Raw genomic sequence first — 23,863 nt, forward strand, 5'->3', positions numbered from 1 at the left:
CAGTGGATAGAGCACCATCCCTGAAGTTAGGAGGACTTGGGTTCAAATTTGGCCTCAGACACTTAGCACTTCCTAGCTTTGTGACCCTGGGCAAGTCACTTAACCTCAGCAAATTGCCTCGGCAAATATATATATGTATGTATGTATATATGCACATATATGTGTATATATGCAAAGATAGTTTTCAACATTCATCCTTGTAAAACCTCGTGTTCCAATTTTTTTCTCCCTTCCCCATCCCCTCCCCTAGCCAGCAAATAATCCAAAATATGTTAAAAGTATTCAGTTCTTCTATACATATTAACGTAATTATCATGCTACACAAGAAGAAAATCAGAGGAAAAAGAAAAAAAAAGCAAACAAACAACAGTTCCCGTAGTTCCCTCTGTAGATGAAAATGGCTCTCTCCATCACAAGTGTATTGTAATTGGCCTGAATCACCTCATTGTTGAAAAGAGCCAGTCCTTCACAGTTGATCATTGTATAATCTTGCTGTTGCTGTGTACAATGTTTTCCTGGTTCTGCTCATTTCACTTAACATCAGTTTATATAAGACTCTCCAGGCCTCTCTGAAATCATCCTCCTAATCGTTTCTTATAGAACAATAATATTCCATAACATCCATATATCATAACTTATTCAGTCATTCTCCAATTGATGGGCATCCATTCAGTTTCCAGTTTCTATCCATTACAAAAAGGGCTGCCATAAACATTTTTGCACATGCGGGTCCCTTTCCCATTTTTATGATTTTTGGGGGGATACAGGCCCAGTCGATCCTGGCCCAGGCCAGGATCACTGAGAAATACTTCTGAGAACTCTTTTGACTTAGGATCAAACATAAAATTTCCAATTCCAAATCCAGAGCTCTTTCTACTATGCCACAGTCTTTCCAGATTTTGAAAAGAGAAACAGAGACAGTCAGAAAAAGAGGAAGAACTTAAGTATTTACTATGTGTAAACACTTATACTATGTGTCAAGCACCAAGAATACAAACACAGGCAACACAAAGTGGGCATGATAATTGCATTCATATGGGGAAAGTGGCATGGAAGTGTGTTTCAGGTCAAGAGGAGGCAAAAATTCCCTTATCAGAACTAGCTCCACAATTATCAACCAGAATTTGGCTGCTTTACCTATCTATCCAAAGTGATCACCACTAGGAAGCAGTCCTGCAGTAGAGAGTTTGAGAAAGCAAGAACGGAAGTTCTTAACGGAAAGTTAAATTAATAACGGAAATTGTCAGTATAGAGCTAAAAAGCTTCCTAATCTAGAGGAAATGAAAGATTAAAGTTACTATAGTAAAATAATCCAATGAATTAGATTCTCAGAGACATTTAAGATACTGCATTTCCAGATTGCTCACCATTTCCATTTTTGTGGATATTCTTCTTGTGCTTTATGTAGAGACAGTCAAGAAAACAACCATTTGACATGAAGAAGAAGCCCTACCTTGCCCTGTGTTCTAGGTCAGTTCTAATTCAGACCATTTTAGTGATTCAGTTTCAAGGATAAAATGCAATGACATAATTCATGGGTTATAAAATGAAATAAAAAAATTTTACTTATAACTAAGGATTAAAAGGATCTAGTTACAAAAATCAGATATTGTTCCCTTTCACCTCCACATTCCTGGACAATTTTCCATCAGAAAGATGTCCTGCAGAGCTCTCAGTGCTCTGTTAAGCCTCAGGAATATCAACTCCTAATAAACTGAGCTATTTATACCACTAGTCTTAGAGACCAAAAAAATCTCAAAGACGACCTTCTTGACTCCATAATGGGATATTGCAGTTGCCTATGTAATAATGAGGCAAAATATATATGATTACTAGGCTAGCATTTATATAATAAGGTTTACAGAGTTCTGTACATGTATAATCTCATATCATCCCTATAACAACCCTAAGAAGTAAGTGCTATTATTACCCCCATTTTATAGATGAGGAAATTGAGGCTGACAATGACTTGCCCAGAATCAGACAGATAGTAAAATAAATGTTCCTCCCACCATGTCCTTGAAACTTTAGGATCCTAGTCTGTTAGAAAGATGGTCTTGAAGAAAGAATTCAACTCTTAACCTTAATGAAAATAATATAAATTGATCACTACCTAGAAGAGACATATCCTCTAATCTAAGACTTATTGAGTCTAAATTTGCCCAAGATCATCATTTTGCCGGATTTAAAAATTATCTTTTTAGTCCAATAGATACTTGAAGAAAAAAATCTCCACTATATCCTAATCAACAAGTGGCCATTTAGCCCTGCTTGAAGGTCTCCATTGAGAGGAAATCCACAAACCACCTAAAGGCCGATTTACCTTATGGATAATGTCAGAAAGTTTTTCCTCTTAGCAAGCCTGAATTTTCCTCACTGTTTCCTAGTTTTATTTTCATGGGCCGGACAAAACAAGCCTAATCTGTCTTCCTCTTAAAAGTCCTTCAGATGTTCAGATACACTTTTGTAATCTTCCTTTAGTCTTCTCCAGGCTAATTTATTTTTAAGGATAAGATGATGGTAGTTGCCTCAAATTCAAGGAGATCTATGTCCAGTAGTCCATACTCCTGAAAAATAGTAGTTTCTGAGAAGCATTATGGCACAGTGCATAGAACGCTTAACATTGGAATAAGGATGACCTGGGTTAAGTTCTGATTCTCTGCAAGTACCAGCTGTGTAACCCTGGACAAGTCACAGCCCCCTCAAGCCTTAAGACAATTCACCAATAGAGTGAGTTGCCAAGTTGTTTATGTGCATCCATAGAGGAAGTTCCTTCCCTCAGAAACCTCCCTTACCCATGAAATCACAAATCCATCCCTTGTCCAAAAATAAATTATTATTCACCAAATTCTATCTGATTGAGAATAGAGAATGGTGAATAAGAAGTTGCAGTTGTAGTCAGGAAAAATCCTATCATGTCTGCCTCCATTTGGAGTTTTCTTGGCAAAGATAACTGGAGTGGTTTGCCATTCCTTCTCTAGAAGACTTATTTTACAGATGAGGAACTAAAGCTAACAAGGTCAAGTGACTTTCACTAGGGGCATGTGGCTAGTATATGTCTAAGGCTCAATTTAAATTCATGTCTTCCTGACTCCCAAGTCTGGTGCTCTATTTACTGTGCCATCTAGCTGCCCCCAACTGTCTTGTCTGCCCAGATTAATTATGAGATACTGAAATAGAAACTCATTATCTATGGTCATATCTCAGTAGCCCTGATATGGGGGAAAAGTGCTTGTTAATAAAATAATGGATCGTTGATTTACCAATGTGTCCCTTTTATGTCAGGGTGTCAAGGTTTTTTGAGACCTCTGAGGTCTTCTTTTGAGAAGACTTGTTTTCCTGTAGTTCTACTGAGTTAATATGGAGGTAAGACCAAGTGCCTTGGATACCCAAAGTAGCCAGTATACTCTTACCTAAAAGAGATATATTAAAAGATAATGGAGTGGCAAGTACTTTGAAGATTGCAAAGAGCTGTAATATGATTGCATTTATTTAAGTGTGTTTCTATAAGTATTACCTGGTCAAAACTTCAAAAGAAAAAAATCAAAGGCAGACTTTAATGTATGAATGGATTTATAAAATCCATATGTTCCAGAACCCTTAAACATTGTTTTTATGTTTTCTGTATCCATTTTCAAGTATTAGTTTATTTTTTCCATCTCTTTACTTGACCACATGTCTAGCCAGAATTAACTCAGAAAATCCATCTGATAAAATTGAAGTTTTCTTTTCCATCTGGACTTCAGTGGAGATGGTCACAAGTGAGATGGTCATGAGGTTTCTTTGATTACTAACTTACTGTTTTTTGATTCAGAGTTACTTAGATGTATAAGTTCTCTGAGTCTTCTTTTTCCCTTCAAAGGATTATGTTTACCACATCTGGCTTTTATTATACACTGTACATTCTTCACTTCTTTCTTGGGTGAATTATTCCCATTTTAATCCAAACCTGATAACAACACAATTAAAATTTTGGATTTCAGTTTGTTCCTTGAAAAGCATTAAATAACTCATCTCTATTTTTTTTTTTACCTTAAATATCAGTGACTTTTCCATTACTCTGATGCTGTGGTAGATCTGTACCCTCATGGGTGTGTGTGTGTGATCCTTCCCTCTTTGCAAATTGCAACAACTCCACACTTTCTTCTCCTTCAGAATTCTCATCCATGTCCTTTATATCATCCACAGAGCATCCATTCCATGCAATTTCACTTGGTCTTTTAAATTTCTTGGAGGTACCAATAATAATGATTATAACTAACATTTCTGAGGCACTTACAATTAGCCAAATACTGTGCTAAGCACTTCCCAGCTATTATCTCATTTGATCCTCAGAACAACTCCATTTTGCAGTTGAAGAAACTGAGGCAAACAAAGATTAAGTGATTTGCCCAAGGCCATGCAACTAGAAAACCTGAGGTTGAACTTCAATTCAGGTTTTTCTGACCTGTCTATTAGTGGTGATTCACTCTGACAACATGACTTGCCCATCTCCTTTTTTGAATCATATATATCTAAATATCTTTTAAACCCAGCTTCTCTCTAAGATGCATTTTATTGGGGTGCTTTGGTAACACAGTGGATGGAACACCACCCCTGAGTCAGGAGGATCCACTTTCAAGCTGACCTCAGATAACTCACTAGCTATGTGACCCTGGGCGAGTCACTTAATCCCAGCTGCCTAAAAATAATAAATAAAATTAAAAGATCCACCTTGTTAATGTTATACTCTATTAAAGTAGAAAGATGACACAAGCATTTATTAAGTACCTATCATGTGCCAGGCCCTGTGCTAAGCACTTTACAAATAAATAATGCTGATCCTCACAACAACTCTTGAGAGGTAGATACTATTCTTAATTCCCATTTTAGAGTTGAGAAAACTGAGGCATACAAGTTAAGTGACTTGCCCAGCATCACATAGTTCATAAGTGTCTGGGGCCAGATTTAAACTCAGGGCTTCCTGACTGCAGGCCCAGTACTCTTAACCACTTCACCCCCTGGCTGCCTTTCTTTGCACTCCTGTTGTCCTGGGGAGTATAATTTGGAGTCTTCCAAGACAGCGATGCTCCATGAATAACAGCCTTATGCTGTCACTGGGAGAATATTGGCATTAACGAAGTAGGGTTTGTAGCAGCAAGTATCTTAGAATCACTGAAAGGGCTATGTAGTTTCCCAAATGAAATCCTTACCACTTTTAGAAACACATCCATAAAAGCTTAAAGTAAACCCCTCTTTTTAAAATTAGATTCATTTTTCACTTTATTCAACTTACTTTGACCCAAATTATTTACACTAAAGGGAAAGATGATTGACTCCCTTTTAAAGTGTGATTTTAAATATAGCACAAAGATATTACAATAATCACATAGTATCAATTTTTCCTTCTTCCAGAGCATTCATCTTCAGGATAGACTACTGCCCTTTCATTGTAAACACCATTCTCTTTCATTTATTCTTAACCCCTTCATTTAGCATTATTTTGTTGTTTCCTTGGTTTCAAATTTTATCTCTATGTGAACTGGGAACCAAAGCCTTTCATTTGATGTGTGATCTTGTACATTCTGGAAACTCATACATGTAATCGTGGAACAAATATAGCAGCTGGAAGGACTCTTTCCTGAACAAAACCCAAGTGGGACATTTGGGTGCAAGCCAAGATTTCAGCAGCCAGCATAGAAGTAAAAAGACTGACTACATTACAATGCCAACAAATCACTCCTGGACTGATAGAAATGTCCTTCAGGTAATGATCAGAGAGAGGGTTGGGACCTCACATGTTTAATTGCCTGACCACAACATAAAGAGTTTACTATAACCTTCTCTAGTCCCTGCACCAAATTAATTGTTTTAGTGCAACTAAAAGTAAAATCATAACATGACTTTAAAATTAAAAATAAAAAAAAAAAAATTGGAGGCTTTTCCATAGGAACTTAGGTCTGTCACCAACCTGCTGTTACCTCAGGCAAAATAATGTCTTGGAACCCAAGGTTTCACCCAGTAATGAGGGCCGCAAGGTAAGTCTTAACTCAGGAATGTCAGAAAAAGATTCGGCTGATACAAGCATCCAACATAAAAGAAATATGGCAAGAACAAGAAAAGCAACATGACAGTGGAAGAGACCTCAAACTCTTAGGTGACAAGCATTCATCCCCTTAATATCCCATTTTACTAATTGCATAACTTCAGGGATTTAGCCTTTCTGAGCCTCAGTTTTCTAGCTCTGAAAAAATGGAAATAATGCTCATACTAGCTACCTCACAGGGTTATGAAAAAAGCTAAAACCGCATATATTCCCGAGGCACCGCTAGGTGGCGCCATATTGCACAGTATTAGACCTGGATTCAGGAAGCTTACTCTTCTGGAGTTCAAACACAACCTTGGACTCTAGCTGTGTGACCCTGGACAAGTCACTTAACCCTGATTGCCTCAGTTTCCTCATCTGTAAAGCCAGCTGGAGCAAGGAAATACCAGACAACTCTGGTCCCTGCCAAAAAAAAAAAAAAAAACCCAATGGGGTCATGAAGAATTGGACATAATTGAAAGATTAAACTTCATATAAATGTGATATTTTATCATACGATAATAATACTTAGAGAAATGCTTGCTTTCAGAGGTAAATATTAAAACACATTAGCAACAAAAGTTTTATTAGTTGAGACTTCATGTGGCTCAAAAAAAAAAAAACTTGTTCAGTGGTATTATTTGAAAGAAAGAGGAACAGATACGCATTATATCATTCAACTATCAAAACATTATTTCAAAAAGACTCAATTAATATAACAAAAAAATTCCATCTTTCCAAGAATAAGAATATTATGCTGATGGGTTCTTCCTAGCCCAAGGATGCCTAGAGGATAAAAAACAACAACAACAACAACAAAAACAAAAAAAAAAAAAAAAAAACACCACGAATTTTAAGAGAAATAAAGCCATTTCTGTACGCAATTGCCCAAAGGGAAGAATCACCTTGAAAGCCATTTTAATTTTCTTCCAAATTCAGTTAGTAGTTGATGAAAAATTTTCAAAATATCTTGCCTTGCCCTTTATATGCTGAAGTCACCTCTTTGATGTTCAATCGATCTATTTGCAAAGGTCTTGCTGAAGTCTTGTACTTGGATAAATTCCTGAGCAATTCCGAACTCTGATGGAGGCAAAATGAATGAGTAAGTGGTGCTTAAAGTGCAAAATGTTAGACAGTGATTCCAGCTTACATCCATTTGTTCAAAGATTTACTTCCTTTTCCTTTTTTCTTAACAGAGCAGAAGAAGGAAAGTGCATATTCTGGAAAGGTTTTTCAGCTTGTCCTTTTAAGAGTTTTTTTTTTTTTGAACTTTGACCATTTATAACACATTCATTTTTATTAGATTGGAACCACTTTAACTATGATATGAAATTCCCACCAATTGTGCTCATCTCTATTTACTAAACCATTAATTTGTTCCGAGTTCCTCAAATCCATTCTCATGTGCTTTTATTGTTTGCATTTATGTTTATCCACAGTGATGTCATAAACATTATAATCTCCTTAGGTTTAAAAAATATTATGAACAAATTTATTGCTTCATTGATTTACTTATTTAAAATGTAGAGAACCACAAATTAAATATATTGCTTTCCTATTTTAAAAAGTGGATGCCATTCTTTCTAAATGTACTGTGTTTATCTTATATAATTAACAGTAAAGAGTCAAAGATTGGTAGATACCTTTCATCACTTATTTTTGTATTTGATGGTGATAGTAAAAAAAAAAAAAAAAACTTGATTCCAAAAATCTAGACATGTTGTGTTTTGCATGATTATAAATTGATTCCTGGAGACTAATGGTCAGCTTGCTTATTCTCCCAATTCTTTTTGTCTGAGGTCATATCATCCACAAGATGAAAATAATATTTTTCAATGAAATTGTAAATTTATCTCTCCAGTATATTTACTATGAAATAAACTCACTAAGCTTTTCTACACACTGAGTTTATAGGCTTTCCTTAGTTGTTTATTGTATCCAAGGCTTAGATTTGTTTTGTTAGCTTCCAGAGTTGTTTTGTAAACAAGGGCTTTCTAACCCTTAAGACACCATATAAAGGTGAGTTATTGTGATGATGGTAATTATATAACAGGGAAGAAATTGATAGTGGAAACATTTAAATATTTCAAACCCTGATGGCTCTTCCCTGATAAAAACAGTAGTCTCTGGGCATCTTTTAATTACTATAAATGCAAAGAAGATATAATAATTTTGTTTTAAATATAGAATTTCTAAATATTAGCATAGACTAAAATACTGCTTGGCTGACACTGATTATACATGTGTGTATGTATGAGTGTGTGTGTGTGGCGGGGTATATTTTAATTGTCATTACTATTTCCTGAATCTTACAAATTTAAGTCCCTACTCTTGACGTTGTAGTTGCCAGCATTTTGATAGAATTGTGACAGCTGATCCAACTGACGTCTCATTGCTTCCTAGCTTTGCTTGCCAGACAATTCTTTGTCATGGCCATTGTGACCCAGTGTAATCTTGCGTTTCATTTGCCTGACATTCATATGATAATTTTTCTTGGTAGATATGCTAACTGTGTGATGCTGAGCAAATCACTTATCTCTCTGTTTGCATCAATTTCTTCATCTCTAAAATGGGCTGGAGAAGAAAATGGCCAAATACTCTAGTATCTGTGCCAAGAAAACTCCAAATGGGGTCGTGAAGAATCATTCAAGACTGAAAGGATTGAACAGCAAAATTCTTTTCTGGCTACTGAAAGCTGTTACTGTAAAGTAATCAGCAGAGGGTCTTAAAGTAAACAGCTTAATGAATGCCCAAATATCTTACTTTGGTTTCTCCAGCTTCTAGCCTCCAGGACAAAACCCTTCCTTTTACTCAATATAAGAAGGAAAAAAGTAATCAAGTTGCATGTCAGAACTTGATATATTCAAAGAACTGCCATAGGCATCTACCTTATCATATAATACTTTTGCATTGATAAATTCCACATTCCACAGAAAGGAGATCAAATCAATCAATACTTAAAAAATTAATTCAGGTTATTCACTGGAAGGTCAAGTACTAAAGATGAAGCTTAAATACTTTGGCCACATGATGAGAAGACAGGATTGATTAGGAAAGATGCTGGTGTTGGGAAAAGATTGAAGTCAAAGGGAAGGGGGATGGCAGAGGATGAGATAAAGAGATAATGTCATGGAAGCAATAAATACAAGCTCAAACAGACTTCAAGAGATAGTAAAGGATAGAACAGCTTGGTATGCTGTGGTCTACAGAGTCATGAAGAGTCAGATATGGCTGTATGAACGAACAACCTCAATATGCAACATGCATAATTCAGTGTTAGGTGTTAAATGGAGGAAATGAAAGATCTCTTTCCCTGCCACTATAAATTTACAAGTACAGATGTTGTCATGTTTATATTATATATGTATATAGAGCACGATTATATAAATTCCATACAGATAAAATATGCAATGGTAAAGATAATATAGATAGATTCAGCTGTTCACTTTAGAATTAAATCTCTTTAAAGTTCATGTCAAAAAAAACATTTTTCTTGGCATTGTGCACATTTCCAATTATAGGTAATATATTACTGTTGCAGCATGAGTCCACTGAGAGAAAAAATTGTAATAGCTTATTTTCAGAACAAATAAGACTATACATTAGCAACAGAAATGATATAGCCATCTTACAAGAAATACAACAGAGATTATTTGCTTAACTGTTTTTCCACACTGTTGTATTTTGTTCTTATATGTCCTGATAATTTAATCAGAAAGAGGAAAAATGAACTACATTCTCTAAGAAAGACTTTGATTTTTGTTACTCCAAGAAAAAAGATAGAAGGTAATTTATAGGTTTATTCTGGAAAAGCATCTGGAATGAGAGAAAAGGCTACTGATCATGCCCTTTGGCTCTACAGGGCCATTACTGAGACAATTCTCCCACAAAGACAAAGAACCCACATATGCCAAAATATTCATAGCAGTGTTTTGTGGTAGCAAAAAACCTTGAAAAAGAAAGTGAGTGCCTATTGATTAGAAAATGGTTGAACAAATTGTGATTTGAGAGCATCCTAGACAGTGAATATGAGGAATTCAGAGAGGTTATCACAAGACTTACATGAACTAATACAAAATAAAGAAAGCAGAACTGGCAAAATGATATTAATGAAAACAATATAAAGAGACAACTGAACTCAGATTAAGCCAATTAGCTGATTGTCTAGGTGGCATAGTTGATAAGGTGCTATACTTGGAATCAAAAAAAGCCATGAATTTAGATTCTACCTCAGTTTCCTAATAACTATGTAGCCTTATCAAAGGATATGAACAGACAATTCTCAGACGAAGAAATTGAAACTATTTCTAGCTATATGAAAAGATGCTCCAAGTCATTATTAATCAGAGAAATGCAAAGTAAGACAACTCTGAGATACCACTACACACCTGTCAGATTGGCTAGAATGACAGGGAAAGATAATGCGGAATGTTGGAGGGGATGTGGGAAAACAGGGGCACTAATACATTGTTGGTAGAATTGTGAATACATCCAGCTATTCTGGAGAGCAATTTGGAACTATGCTCAAAAAGCTATCAAACTGTGTGTACCCTTTGATCCAGCAGTGTTACGACTGGGCTTATATCCCAAAGAGATCATAAAGAAGGGAAAGGGACCTGTATGTCCAAGAATGTTCTTGGCAACCCTCTTTGTAGTGACCAGAAACTGGAAACTGAGTGGATGCCCATCAATTGGAGAATGGCTGAATAAATTGTGGTATATGAATGTTATGGAATATTATTGTTCTGTAAGAAATAACCAGCAAGATGATTTCAGAAAGGCCTGGAGAAACTTATACGAACTGATGCTGAGTGAAATGAGCAGGATCAGGAGATCATTATATACTTCAGCAGCAATACTATATGATGATCAATTCTGATAGACATGACCCTCTTCAGAAATCAGATGAACCAAATCAGTTCCAATAGAACAGTAATGAACTGAATCAGCTATGCCCAGCGAAAGAACTCTGGGAGATGATTATGTACCATTACATAGAATTCCCAGTTCCTCTATTTTTGTCCACCTGCATTTTGGATTTCCTTCACAGGCTAATTGTATGCTATTTCAAAGTCTGATTCTTTTTGTACAGCAAAATAACTCTTTAGACGTATATATATATATATATAGTTTTTGACTTATACTTTAACATAGTTAACATATATTGGTCAACCTGTCATCTGGGGGAAAAGGTGGGGGGAAGGAGGAGAAAAGTTGGAACAAAAGGTTTTGCAATTGTCAGTGCTGAAAAATTACCCTTGCACATATCTTGTAAATAAAAAGCTATAATAAAAATAATTTTAAAAAAATAAAAAACTGAAAAAAATAACCATGTAGCCCTAGACATGGTCACAACCTCTCAATCTTAGTCAAAAAAAAAAGTCACCTTTAATATGGGGGAAAAGTTTTATAGCATCTTCCTTACAGAATTGTTTTAAGATGAAATGAGATAACACTGTAAAGTACCTTGCAAATCTAAAATCAATATAAAATATTATATATACATATATAATATAAAATAGACAATATTTTAGGTGCAATAACCAACATAAATTCCAGGGCACAGATGAGGAAACTCTCCTGTCTCAGTAGAATGTGGTATCTGAGGATGGATACAGTTATTAGCCTAGCAGATACAATGTATGAATGAGTGAAATATTAAGTTACCATTTAGGAATTTATGTAGTGCCTTAAGATTTTAAAGAATACTGTGAGGTAGGTAGTACAATTAGATAAATAGACCTGAAATTCAGAAATAAAGTGATTTAGTCATACAGCTACATAGTATAAGTTGAGAGTGGAATTGAACTCACAGCTCCTGACCCTATATGCAGTATCTTTCCACTTCACCATGATAATTTGGATTTCTTTGTAATATTTGACAAAGTCCTTATTTCTTGAAGATAAGATACAGAAATCTGATATAGAAAATGGTCTCACCATTTGCCTTCAAAACTGGTAGAATTACTAGAACCAAAACACAATTTTCATGATCAGTGTCAACCATAGGCAAATCACTGGTCATGAGTTTCCTCATTTATAAAATGTTTTTTTTAACTACCTTGAACTACCTACCTCAAAAAATTATCAGTAGGAAAAAAACACTTTTGTAAATCAAAAAATACTATGAACTATGAAGTATCTTTATTGACTTCTTTAAGATTACTCCAATGATTCAACATTGTGAGAAAGTCATCATAGCTTCTCCAAGCTATTCCATAGGAATGCAGTCTCCAGCAGGTTCTAACAAGCTAAACTAGTTTGGAGTCTAGATATGACAATAAACTATATCTGTTATTAATGGATCAACCTCAGCACACACACACACACAAATCACCAATAGTAGGTACACCAAGTAATTAATTCTTTTTCCTTGGATACCTATGGACATATATAAATCATATTTTCAGTGACTCTGAAAAAGTGCGTGGAAAGTTGTTAAGAAAGTTTTTGGAACATCTTTACATGTTATCTTGACTGCTGATAGTGAAAGTGTGAGATCTTTATCCAAGAACCAGTTAGTTGATACTAATGAAAGAAATGAATCATATGCATATTGACATTTTTACTATAAATGATGCCAGAAGACATTAAAAATTTGCAACCTAATGAAAGAACAAGTCACAAATTCTTAAGAAAATAAAGAAATTTGGTTTTATCATAGACCTAGAGGCAATAAACATATCTAATACTTGGACAAATCCTCATAGAGTGCTCTTGATGAGCATTAGTAACTACCACGAAGATAATTGTAATTTATATGCCAACCTCTATTGTGGGAGATGAAAAAGCAGAGATATTCTATGAAAAGCTTAATAGGATCTTCCAAAATAAAGGACAATATATATGGATGGATACTCAAGTGACAATATAAGAGAACACAGGGGAGGAAGGTAAAAGAATATTTTGGAAAATGTGATCTGCACTTAAAAACAAAAGATACTAAAGACACATAATCAATTTCTGAGTAATCTGCATTTCAATAGACAGAAATAATTTATTATCCATGAGGTATTTATTTTTTAAAAAGTCATATGTGTCTGTCAAACATTTGACTAGTTAAGGGTCAAAATCAGAACTACTTTAGAAGAAAGGCTAATATGAGAACACATCCATTCAGTTACAAGAATTCCAACCTGATGTACCTGTACAGGCTGTTGATTCTAAAAGACCCAGAGAAATTGATGAAAATAAAAACAGTGACCTATCACCATTTTAGAGATGTTTCATAGTTGCCAGTTCAATAGTTGCAAGGACAAAAGAGCCCAGGAACTGTCTCAGCCAGCAAATATTTTATCTCCTTACCAAACAGAAATGGCAGCAAAATCATTTCCAAAGAACTTAAGACAAGGTTTTTCAAATGATGGATTGTGTCACATAAAACAAGAAAAACAATGGAAGAAAAAACAAGCATGCTGAAATCTTAATGAAAAATCAGGCCAGATAATCCCCAAAGCTTTTATTGATCAAACTGAAAATGTTACAGCAAATTAATTTGAGATGGATCAAATTTGCCACTGTTTCTAATGATCTATGCTCATCATTGTCTATAAGTGGAATCATCATGTTTAGATACGATTTCATTTCTCAATCACTACCTACAGAAGTAGAACCATCACTAAGAAGATGAAGTCAAGGAGAATGGTTGAACCTGACCAAATACATAATGATGAGAACTGTGCTAGAAATGACATAATTGTAAAAGCATTGATGACTTGATTTTGAAGCTATCTCTTGGGGCAATGAGAGAATCCAAAAGAATGGGAAATATTATCAATAGTACTATTATTTAAAAAGTATTAGAGAAATATTAGCAGCCATCAGTCCATAGTCCTATTTTCTCAAATCTTTATAAAATCTATATGAGAAAGATACATGCCCATCTTGATGATACTTTGAATTAAAATATGAGAGGAAAAACAATCAGACTTCTGGAGATGATTGTGGTAAACCTATCTTCACAGTTATACAAGAAGACTGAGGGATTAATAGAATTCAAGATTCTACTGTTTGTTTGTTGGATACAAAAAAGTATTTGACTTGGTAGGACAAAATGAAGTCTTAAAGCTTCTTCCCCACAAGTTTTCTTCTATTAATTCATTAGGATCATATATGAACAAACAGTTCTCAAAGGAATTACATAATTTTAACAACCATACCACCAATAAGAGAAATATGACTCAAAATGACCCTAAAGTTTTATTTCATATTCTGCAAATTGCCAAAGATTATAAATTATATCACTAATCAACAATGGAGAAACACACATATACTATTGTGTTATTGGGGGTTCTGGGAATAAGTGCAGCTATTTTGAAAAACAATTTGAAATTATGCAAATAAAGTGACTAAAAAGTCCATACCTTTGGACCCAGAAATTTCATTACCTAGCTTATACCCCACGGAGGCCATTGATAATTTTTTAAATACTCATATGCAGTTTTTGTGATAATGAAAACTTGAATATAATTAGTATCCAGTTAGTCAGAAGATAAAATTCTCTTACTCAAAGGAGGGCATAGCAGAGGCACAATGTAGAGAGATAGAGAGGTTTTGAAGTATGAAACAAAGTAAAAAGAGAACTAAAAGCAAAAAGATATTAGGTTTTTTTTTTTTTTTTTTGGTTTTTTTTTTTTTTTTCAGTAAAGTAGCCGGTAAAGTCTTTGCTAAGAGGGAAGGGGTGGCAATAACAACCTTGAATAGAATGTTTTGAACAGCCACTGCAGGGAGTGTGATAGAAATCAATAAGGGAAAACTAAAAAGATTGCTTGGACTAGTGCTGGCCAGTTAAGTTTAAATAGCAAAAATTTATGTCAGACTCCATCCTGATGGTTACATGACTTCCTCCAGCAGCATTTAGCAGCACGGCATAGGAACAAAGAAAGCACCCCAGGGCTGGACTTTTCAAGAGATGCATAGTGTGATAAGACTAAAAACTACAAGTCTTTCCACCAACATGGGGTAGGCCCAAGCTCTCTTTTTTTTCCCCTCCTCTGACAGGGATTAACTTTCCCTAAAAGGGGACAAAACTGTCCCCAGCATGTGATTGGCCCTGGCTTCCCTGACAAATCTTTTAAGGACATAAAAATTCCAGCTTGGTGGATTCTAGGCCTTTCATACTTGGCGGGTGCCAGAATCCACACCAGTTACCATATTCTAATGACCTGCTAGCCAGACTCCTTCCTTTATAAGCAAGTGTAGAAAGTTGATCTACCAAAATTGAATGGCCCCTATACCCTTGTTCCTTATCTGTGACATGTGCCATATTTCATTCCCAAATCAAACCTGAAATAAGGGAATGCTGACGTTAGGCCAGCCCCTTACAAATAACAATAAGCAAAGACACAAGGGATTCCAGAATAAGAGATAGTGTAAAATTGAACTGGTCAGTATTAGGGGATCAGAACTGTGAATGTACATGACATTTATATTCTGTAGCTAGATACCTGTCCAGATTTCTTTCCCCCATCCTTCCAGTTTCCCTTTAATAAATATTACCTATGTTAAACAGTGGCATATGTTAAAGATGATATTTCTGTGATTCCATCTGTCCATACAAAACAGCTTTGGTAACCGTCTGTGTTATGCTATCCTAATGGATTATTTTATAATTAAACAGATGGAAAAAATCTAGTTAGTATATGAGGAGAGGAGATCGACAAAATTCAGTAAGAAGTTGTAAGCTTTGCTTGATCTTCCTGAAACATGTGTATATCTGAATTGTTCTAGCTTTGTATATGTAATTTAGTTTTTGTTAATTTGGAACTAAAAAAAATAGGGTTATAAATTTATTTTATTCTTATCTAACAGCAAGAAAATTTTAATTCAAGAAATATTTATTGAGCAAATAATGTGTTCACAGCACCATACGAAGAACTGTGGAAAATAAAAAGTATAAAACTATCTCTGTTCTAGAAAAGTTTAAAAACTAAAAAAGGACCTTTCAGCCTTTTATAATGAGTAAATGCAGTTTATTTAACATATGATTACTAATTACTAATTGAGTTATCAATGTTAGCTTCCATTATTTAACATCTTTAAAAATTTGTAACAAGGTTTTTTCTTTTCTGTTTTGCTTATAATAAGTAATAAAAAAGAAATAAAGCAGAAGTAGGAGAAGAGATGTTTCTTATAAAAAATAGCAGAGTAAATAAAGGAGTAACTAGTGAAGGCAAACAAGAAAGGGGGGAAATAGAGAAAATAAGAAAAGTAAAATTAGGTGCTGAATATTCTGTTTGTTCTAAGGACTGGTTTGGTAGCTGGCATTATATGATGCTATAATTAATTGAACCCTGAAAAAAATTTAGTCAACCAACTCATTTTTTTCTCTAAGATATAAAATAACCAATTTTAATAAAACAATTTAAAAATTGTTAGAATGATTTTTAAATTTTTTATGCTAAAACATTTTGTTAAAAATGCTAAAATATTTTTTATTAAATCTCTGCAATTCATTGCCTGAACTGACCTAGTTTGGATATGTCTTGGTAATACACAATCAATTTGAATTTGTTTAGTGAATTATTAGATACTGTGTCAGATAAAGCACAATCAGTAAAAGGCAGAGTTCGTCTGAAATTAAGATCCAGGAGCACCAAGTGACTTTATGAGGAACTGAAGTCGTGTTGAGATTAGAGAACTTAAGTAGCAGGTAAAAGGTAAATTCATCTTAATATCTTTTAAGGAATGAATGGGTATAGCACCATCCCACCTGGATGTTTATAGCTGAGAAAAAAAGAAGCCATTAGGCTTTTCTGGTACTTTTATATCTAAGTTTTTTATTACGGAGATTTGGGGAAAACTGATTAGAGAAAGACTTAAAAAAATACATGAAGATTTAAGACATAAACAAACATTGTGAATCAAGGAACTAACATTGATTGAGTTGACAACTAAGTCAATTAAAAAATTGAATAAGTAGGTCACCTCAGACCTTCACCCAATTAAGGAATCTGTATCTTAGAGATTTGACTTGAGTAAAATTTCTTGTGAAATAATCAGTAAGCTTGAGTAATGCTAAATTAGATGAATCATTTATTCAGCAAGATTGTTGGGAGATTATGTGTAAGGGATAGAAATGAAAGAAAGAAAGAGATGGAGAAAAAGTAACTTCTTAAGTCTTTGCCATTCTTAGAAATGAATCATAGTCTTAGAATTTTTAAAGATATTTTAATAATGAGAATTATCTATGTGGTAAATCATTTTCCATCTACTCAATTAGTGCTCTGCATTTTCTAAAATTTTCCCAAAATGAAATCCAATTCAATTAAATAATAATTTGTTAAACACCTATTATATTCAGGGAATTATGCTAATTGTTGGGGATAGAAATATAAAAATGAATTAGTCCCTGCCCAAGGCGTTTATATTTCACTAAGGGAAAAAGCAACATATTTACAGATGTGTAAATGCAAATAAATCTAAAAATGCAAAGTAATTTCCTGAGATAGAGGATAATAATTGGGGAGATGATCATTATGATAGCTATAGTTCTTTGTGCTTTGTAAAATTTATATATATATATATATATATATATATATATATATGACCTCATTTGATAATCCCACCAATCCTGTGAGGTAACCCTGTTTTATAGATGAGAAAACTGAGGCAAACAGGATGAAGTGACTTTCCCAAGGTCAAACAGCTAGTAATTGTCCAAGGCTGGATTTAAATTCAGGTCTTCCTGGCTTCAGACCTAGCATTCTATCCTCTGCATCCAACTGCTACTTTATGAATTATGGAGCAGAAATTCCAGAAGTTATAGTAGAAGGCAGAGATGAAGAAGAACTTAGAAAAAAAACTGTTTATGGTCAAAGTATAAGGGAGTGAGAAAATGAATGACTGAGGTTGGGGAAAAAAGGCTTTGGTTCTCAGTAGTGGGAAGATCAGTATCACAGTGAGGTAAAGAATAGAGAAGCTGGGAGTATAAACCCTTGAGGAATATCAGCATTGTTGATAAAGTTCAGTTTTGACAACTGTCAGTCTATTGTATCCTTTTGAGGAAACTAGCCTCATGACAGACAATAGTAGGAAATGTAACCTTTATCAGAGAAATTTGTTGCAAAAAATTTTTTTTGAATTTCCCTTTTCCTATACCTCAAAGAAATCATAAAAAGGGAAAATTCCAGATTTACATGTACAAAAATGTTTGTAGCAGCTTTTTTTTAATAGTAGCAAGGAACTGGAAACTGAGTGAATGCCCATCAGTTGGAGAATGACTGAATAAGTTATGATCTATGACTGGTTATAGACTATTAGTGTTCTATAAGAAACAATCAGCAGGATGATTTCAGAGAGGCCTGGAGAGACTTACATGAACTGTTAAGTGAAGTGCACAGAACCAAGAGAATATTGTGCAGAACAACAAGATTATGTGATGATCAGTTCTGATGGAGATGGCTCTTTTTAACAATGAGGTGATTCAGACCCTTTTCTAATAGACTTGTGATGAAGAATCTACCTCCAGAGAGAGGGCTATGGAGACTGAATATGGATCACAACATAGTAGTTTCACCATTTTTGTTGATGTTTTCCTTGTTTTCTGATTTTTGTTTTTTTTTTTTTTTCGTTTTCCCTTTTTGGTCTGATTTTTCTTCTGCAGCATGATAATTGAGGAAATATAAAAGAATTGCACATGTTTAACATATATTGGATTACTTGACATCTGTCGATGGGAATGAGGGGAAGGGAGGAAGAAAAAGATTTAGAACACAAAATTTTGCAAGGCTGAATGTTGAAAACTATGCACATGCTTTGAAAATAAATGTTTAAAAAATAAAAATTATCCTTCTAATCTTTTCTTCATTGAATTTCTTTATGCAAAAAATTTGAAGCTATTCTCTTGATGTTTCTAAACCTCTCCTTGACCAACAGCATTTGTTGTTGTTCCCCTCTGATTCCCTACTGCCTCTGTGTGATTGTTTTAAAATACTGCCAGAGAATTCCTTTTTGGCTGGCAAGTGCCCACAATATCACTTCTTCCCTCTACGGTCTGCCAAACAGTGTTCAATCTCTGTTTGCCCATATACTCAAAGGTGTGGGAGTGAGTATATGGGAATTAATGATTGAAATCCCTCATATACCTTATCTCTTCAGTTCTGACCATTCTTTTCTTGGACCCAGCTCATCATTCCCTTTTCTTTCCCCTTATGAGAAATTCTTCTGTACCTCTCCCAATATCAGTAATATGGATTTACTAATTTAGGAATTAGGTTTTTTCCCCTTTAAAAAAGATTCTGCCACCGTTTCCTCATGATTTTATCTAACTCTATCTAGCCATATGAAAAAATACAATTCACTTAGTCTTTCATTGCTTTCTGAATGTTTGATTTCTTCTGTGTAGTTACTTTGTAGTTTGAATCACTGCTCATCTCTCAGTTCTTGTAAAGGAATTTCTTATGTTCTTTCCTTTCCTTAATAATTAATCTTATAGAAAAATTCCTTAAATCACTATTGGGTAGAGAAATGCAAATTAAAACAATCATGAAGTACCACCTCACACCTGTCAAATTGACTAATATAACAGAAAAGGAAAATAATAAATGTTAGAGAAGATGTGGGAAAATTGGAACATCATTGTTGGTGGAGTTGTGAGCTCATCCAACCTTTATGGAGAGCAGTTTAGAACTATGCCTAGAAGGTGATCAAACTGTGCATATCCTTTCATCCAGCAGTTTTCTTTTCTTTTCTTTTTTAAATAGCTTTTTATTTACAAGTTATATGCATGGGTAATTTTACGACATTGACAATTGCCAAACCTTTTGTTCCAACTTTTCCCCTCTTTCCCCCCACTCCCTCCCCAGATGGCAGGATGACCAATACATGTTAAATATGTTAAAGTATAAATTAAATACAAAATATGTATATATGTCCAAACTGTCATTTTGCTGTACAAAAAAAATCAGACTTTGAAATAGTGTACAATTAGCCTGTGAAGGAAATCAAAAATGCAGTTGGGCAAAAATGTAGGGATTGGGAATTCTATTAAATGGTTCTTTGTCATCTCCCAGAGTCCTTTCACTGGGTGTAGCTGGTTCAGTTCATTACTGCTCCTTTGGAACTGATTTGGTTCATCTCATTGCTGAAGATGGGCCAGATCCATCCAGAATTGATCATCATATAGTATTGCTGCTGAAATATATAATAATCTCCTGGTCCTGCTCATTTCACTCAGCATCAGTTCATGTAAGTCTCTCCAGGCCTTTCTGAAATCATCCTGTTGGTCATTTATTACAGAACAATAATATTCCATAATATTCATATACCACAATTTATTCAACCATTGTCCAATTGAGGGGCATCTACTCAGTTTCCAGTTTCTGGCCACTACAAAGAGGGTTGCCACAAACATTCTTGGACATACAGGTCCCTTTCCCTTCTTTAAGGTCTCTTTGGGATATAAGCCCAGTAGAAACACTGCTGGATCAAAGGGTATGCACAGTTTGATAACTTTTTGGACATAGTTCCAAATCACTTTCCAGAATGGCTGGATCACAGTTCCACCAATAATGTATCAGTGTCCCCGTTTACCCACTTCCCCTCCAACATTCCGCATTATCTTTCCCTGTCATTCTAGCTAGTCTAACAGGTGTGTAGTAGTATCTCAGGGTTCTCTTACTTTGCATTTCTCTGATTAATAATGACTTGGAGCATCTTTTCATATGGCTAGAAATAGTTTCAGTTTCTTTGTCTGAGAATTGTCTGTTCATATCCTTTGACCATTTATCAATTGGAGAATGGCTTGATTTCTTATAAATTAGAGTCAATTCTCTATATATTTAGGAAATGAGGCTTTTATCAGAACCTTTGACTGTAAAAATGTTTTCCCAGTTTATTGCTTCCCTTCTAATTTTGTCTGCATTAGTTTTGTTTGTACAAAAACTTTTCAATTTGATATGATCAAAATTTTCTATTTTGTGATCAGTAATGATCTCTAGTTCTGCTTTGGTCATAAATTCCTTCCTCTTCCACAGATCTGAGAGGTAAACTATCCTATGCTCTTCCAATTTATTTATAATCTCATTCTTTATGCCTAGGTCATGAACCCATTTTGACTTTATTTTGGTGAATGGTGTTAAGTGTGGTCAATGCCTAGTTTCTGCCATACTAGTTTCCAATTTTCCCAGCAATTTTTGTCAAACAGTGAGTTCTTATCCCAAAAGCTGGAGTCTTTATGTTTGTCAAACACTAGAGTATTAAAGTTATTGACTGTTTTGTCCTTTGAACCTAACCTATTGCATTGATCAACTAGTCTATTTCTTAGCCAATACCAATCCAGCAGTTTTCTACTGGGTTTATATCCTAAAGAGTATTCTCCCTGAAACATGGCCTTTTATCCAGTGACATAATTTCCTCCACTCTAACTACCGACCTCTCAGACTTTTTTAAGTACCAACTAAGATCCCGCAAGATTATATAGACCCTAATGTGAATGTCCCTCTCTCCAATCTTCCTGGCCCTTCTTCCCATTGGCCAGGAGTCAGGACTCCTGTTCTGAAGGCAGAAACCTACTAGTCAATGACACATTAATAACACATTAGAAACGATGTTGATGAAAAGGTCAGAAAGGGAGCAGGAAAGAAATGGAGGTGTATCTAAGATAATCAAATGCCTGCGGGTTTTGGCTATAGCACAACTTGTTATTGCAAAGTTTCGAGTTATAAGTAGGGTATAGATTGAGACCATATTCTTTTTTTTTTCTTTTTTGCTGAGGCAATTGGGGTTAAGTGACTTGCCCAGGGTCACCCAGTTAGAAAGTGGTAAGTGTCTGAAAGCAGATTTGAACTCAGGCCCTCCTGACTTCCGAGTTCATGCTCTATTCACTGTGCCACCTAGCTGGCCCCATATTCTTATGTTCTTCACTCAGTTTATTCCATTCAGCACCTTGCAGAATTTGTCGTAATACTTTGACATTTTTTAACTTCCTTTGGGAATCTTCACTCAATTTCCTTTACTTCAGAGTTTTTTCTTCATGACATAGATTGCCTTTTTTAAAAATATCTCGTATCTCTCCTCAGTTAGCCTTTAGCTGCCTTTATCAGTCACTGTTTATTTCTCTCTTCTCATCATTTTGTCATTGTTCTTCAATCATATCCAATTCTTCATAATTTTGTGTTTATTTTTTGGGGGGGAAGATAATGAAATGGTTTGCCATTTCCTTCTTGAGCTCATTTTACAGATGAGGGACAGAGGCAAACAGGATTGAGTAATTTGCCTAGCCAGTAAGCATCTGAAGCCAGATTTGAACTCAGGAAATTTTCCAGACTCTAGGCCTGACACTCTATCCACTGTGCCACCTAGCTGCCTTCTTGCTATGCTCTTTTTTTAAAAAAGCTTTTTATTTACAAAATATATGCATGGGTAATTTTTCAGCATTGCTCCTTACAAAATCTTTTGTTCCAAATTATCTCCTCCTTCCCCCCACCCCCACCCCTAGCTGGCAGGTAGTCCCATATATGTTAAATATATTAAAATACATGTTAAATCCAATATATGTATATATATTTATACAGTTATTTTGCTGCACAAGAAAAATCAGATCAAGAAGGAAGAAAAAACTGAAAAAGAAAACAAAATGCAAGCAAATAACAACAGAAAAAGTGAGAGTGCTATGGTGTGAACCACATTCAGTTGCCATGGTTCTCTCTCTTGGTATAGATGGCTTTCTTCATCACTGAACAATTGGAACTGGTTTGTATCATTTCATTGTTGACAAGAGCTGCATCCATCAGAGTTGATCCTTGTATAATCTTGTTGTTGCAGTGTATAATGATATTCTAGTTCTGCTCATTTCACTTTGCATCAGTTCATGTGAGTCTCTTCAGGTCTCTCTGAAATAATCCTGCTGGTTGTTTCTTACAGAACAATAATATTCCATCACATTCACATATCATAACTCATTCAGCCATTCTCTAACTAATGGGCTTCCACTCGATTTCCAGTTTCTAGCCACTACAAAAAAGGGCTGCCACAAACATTTTTGCACATATGGGTCCCTTTCTCTTCTTTAAGATTTCTTTGGGATATAAGCCCAGTAATAACACTGCTGGGTCAAAGGGTATGCACGTTTGATAACTTTTTAAGCATAATTCCAGATTGCTCTTCAGAATGGCTGGATCCATTCACAATTCCACCAACAATGTATCAGCATCCCAGTTTTCTCACATCCCCTCCAACATTAGTCATTTTCATTTCTTATCATCTTAGCTAATCTGAGAGGTGTGTAGTGGTATCTCAGAGTTGTCTTAATTTGCATTTATTTAATCAATAATGATTTGGAGCACTTTTTCATATGACTACAAATAGTTTCAATTGCTTCGTCTGAAAACCATTTATCAATCAGAGAATGACTTGAACTATTATAAATTTGAGTCAATTTTCTATATATTTTAGAAAGGCGGCCTTTATCAGAACCTTTGAATATAAAAATGTTTTCCCAGTTTATTCTTGCTATGCTCTTGAAGTCTTTCCTATCTGTAAGTTCACCCCCTGTGGCATCCAGCTTTCCCCGTCCTGGCAATAGGTACTATTCTCTCAGATCTCTGAAGTTGGATGGAATCTGTAACCTGCAAAGGATAGATATGATCATTTGGGAAAGCCCTGTGTAATGCCAGAGAAACTATGGCAAGATAGAGATTAGAGAATTTTTAATATTTTATTAGAAGGAAAGTTTGGACTACGGCAAAACAGGATCCATGTTGATCCCAGCTGGCTGGATCGGATTCTTTTCTCAAAGCATCCAGCAAGAAGCAAGGGATTCCAGGGATTTTTATAGGGCTCCAGCAATCAGGGAAACAA

At 34.9% G+C, this 23,863-nt stretch overlaps 1 protein-coding gene across 2 annotated transcripts in view; it reads left to right on the forward strand.

The window, feature by feature from the left end:
* EFCAB11 (EF-hand calcium binding domain 11) overlaps positions 1–23,863 on the forward strand; it is a 160,189-nt gene that overhangs the window by 108,605 nt on the left and 27,721 nt on the right. The window contains exon 6 of one of the 2 annotated variants that reach the window (XM_031952367.1): positions 1,409–1,470. The exons of the other annotated variant lie outside the window; for it this stretch is intronic. Within the exon in view, the coding sequence (XP_031808227.1) occupies positions 1,409–1,439 (31 nt within the window). The 3' untranslated portion in view covers positions 1,440–1,470. The remainder of the gene's footprint in view (positions 1–1,408; positions 1,471–23,863) is intronic. 2 annotated transcript variants of the gene reach the window in all.

The sequence above is a fragment of the Sarcophilus harrisii genome, chromosome 2 (genome assembly GCF_902635505.1).
Source record: "Sarcophilus harrisii chromosome 2, mSarHar1.11, whole genome shotgun sequence".
Taxonomy (NCBI): domain Eukaryota; kingdom Metazoa; phylum Chordata; class Mammalia; order Dasyuromorphia; family Dasyuridae; genus Sarcophilus; species Sarcophilus harrisii.